This window comes from Marmota marmota, unplaced genomic scaffold, assembly GCF_001458135.2.
Source record: "Marmota marmota marmota unplaced genomic scaffold, marMar, whole genome shotgun sequence".
NCBI classification, from domain to species: Eukaryota; Metazoa; Chordata; class Mammalia; order Rodentia; family Sciuridae; genus Marmota; species Marmota marmota.
Window position 1 is genome coordinate 6,721,909 of NW_025999863.1, and position 2,634 is coordinate 6,724,542.

Consider the following 2,634-nt stretch of genomic DNA (forward strand, 5'->3'; position numbering starts at 1 on the left):
GAAACAACCACAAATGCACAAAATATGACAATTCTTAAAATCATTTCCTAATTGCTATGAAAGTGCTGTGACTGTGGTGATGGGATGATGAGGTGATGACAGAAGCCAGAGATCATGAACTGAGGTGCAGGTTGTCCAGGCTGAGGGCTGAGCAGCCTGTTCTTGTCCTCTATTCCATTCCATGTACAGCATCCTGCTCTGCTTATGCACACCCAATTTAGTGTATTTTACAGTAAACAAACAAAAAAAAAACATTGTATTTATGCAATTCACTTATGTTAGATGGGATAAGAGAGCAGCCTGTTTGTGTTGGGCTGTCTGACCATGGACACAGGGCATCCCAGGAGGATCCTGGCAGGCTGTTGCATGGGCAAGCCAATCAGCCATTTCACTCCCTGTCATTGCAGAAAGAGAGCCTTGCCCACGGTGCTCTTCCTTGTGGGATTCCTGGGGATAAGGGCAGAAAAATAGGGGCACCTGCTACATGTACCATGGAAAAATAGTCACAAGTCACAGGAGACATCACAGTAGGGGAGGTTCACAATCATTCAGCACAGGTCATACTTTGGGCCCCCTCCAGGACCTCCTTGGGCCCCCTCCAGGACCTCCTTGGAGCTCACCACATGCTCCTCCATGCTTGAAAACAGCCCTCTCACTCTCAAAGCAAACCTAAGGTCAGGTGTTGTTTTCATTCCTACTCATGAAACTGGAAATATTTGTAAAATGTACCTGTATTAAGCCCTGTTGACCTGTGTTGAAAACTATCCAGTGGGAACAAATAAGCTACTTATTTCATATTATATTATTTTTGGAGAAAACACAAATCCACAACAGAAGCAAATGAGAAGATCAAGAATGATGAGAAATCTTGCAGAAAATTGGAACATAATGCATTCTGGTTATGCTGCATTAACTTTAATTTAGTGGCCATTAAACGCAGTCCTTACACAGTATTCAATATATTCTCAAAGGGTTTTGTCCAAAAGCCTTAGAAAAAAATGAGGTATATCAAACTTCTTCTTAATTTTCCTTATAGAACAGTCATTACTTATTATCTGATTATTTCTTAAACATTAAGCTAAATTTCATTGTGATCATGAACTTCTTCTCTCCTTTGCTCCTGGATTTCTAATATTGCTCAGTTCAGTATCTCCAAGGTGAGTATAGAAAGAGGGTGAATGATGGAGGAAGTAATGATAAAGGAGACTGGGTGAAGACTGGGTATTTCACTGCCAAACATTATTATTGAAGATGTACGGACCTAAAGTGTGAGCATCTTGCTGATTCATATTTGAATTATATTCTTTATAGAATGGGTGGTACCTGTTTTATGTTTTTCTGTTTCAAAACTTCTTTGTTTGTTTCAAAAGGTGCCCAAGAAATATGGAAGCAAAATATCTAACATGTCTCTCTAAATTCTATCTCATGGGACGCAACCCATCCTCTTTGGACTGTTCCTGTCCATGTACCTGGTCACAGTGCTTGGGAACCTGCTCATCAACCTGGTTGTCAGTTCTGACCCCCATCTCCACACCCCCATGTACTTCTTACTCTCCAACCTGTCCCTACTGACATTGGTTTCATCGCCACCTCAGTCCCAAACATGATTGTGAACATCCAAACTCACAGCAGAGTCATCTCCTATAGGGGTGGCTGACACAGATGTCTCTTTTTCTCCTTCTTGGTAATATGGATTATATGCTTCTGACTGTGATGGCCTATGACCGGTTTGTGGCCATCTGCAACCCACTGCATTATCAGGTCATTATGAGCCCTCGCCATGGTGGCTTCTTAGTTTTGGGGTCCTTTTTTCTGTGTCTCTTGGACTCTCAGCTGCACAATTTGATGATCTTACAAATTACCAGTTTCAAGCATGTGGAAATTTCTAGTTTCTTTTGTGACCCTTCTCAACTCCTGAATCTTTCTTGTTCTGACACCTTCTCTAATAACATTCCCAAGTATTTTCTTGCAGCCATCTATGGCCTGTTCCCTCTCTCAGGGATCTTTTTCTCTTACTATAAAATTATTTCCTCCATTCTGAGGATCCCTTCTTCAGGTTGGAGGTGCAAAGCCTTCTCCACCTGTGGCTCTCCCCTGGCAGTTGTTGGCTTATTTTTAGAAACAGCCTCTGCAGTGTACCTTGGATCAGCTGCATTACATATTCCCAAAAAAGATGTGATGGTCTCAGTGATGTTCACTGTGGTCACCCCCATGCTGAACCCTTTCATCTACAGCCTGAGGAACAGGGACAGTAAAAGTGCCCTGAGGAGGCTGCAGAGTAAGGCACCCTGACCTCAAGACCTGTGGTCTCTGGTTGCAATGCATGCCACAAATGCAGCAAATGTTGATGCCTGGACCTGTCATTATACCCTGTATGCTATTTTCTTATCAATTTTTATAGTAGAATGGTTGGATCTCATGTTGGAAAGGGATATTTAGTTGTTTTCATACTAGGAACATTAGGTTTTACTTGGGTAAGTTAAGAATGATGGAGATAAATAATAGTGATTGTTTCACAACTATGTGCATATTTAATGCCACTAAGCTATTCATTTAACCATGATAATGAAAAGTTTTTATAATTTAAATTTATCATAATGAAAAAGACCTAAGTAACTCCTGTTAAAAAAAGGA

At 41.1% G+C, this 2,634-nt stretch overlaps 1 protein-coding gene across 1 annotated transcript; it reads left to right on the forward strand.

Moving 5' to 3' along the window:
- Positions 1 to 1,689: 1,689 nt before the first annotated feature.
- On the forward strand, positions 1,690 to 2,292 carry LOC107157539 (olfactory receptor 7E24-like). Its single transcript, XM_048811339.1, has one exon. The coding sequence runs from the start codon at positions 1,690 to 1,692 to the stop codon at positions 2,290 to 2,292; it is 603 nt and encodes a 200-aa protein (XP_048667296.1).
- Positions 2,293 to 2,634: the final 342 nt, after the last annotated feature.

Excerpts from the sequence above, each read along its gene's own strand:
- LOC107157539 (XM_048811339.1), top strand. The coding sequence starts at position 1,690 with ATGGATTATATGCTTCTGACTGTGATGGCCTATGACCGGTTTGTGGCC.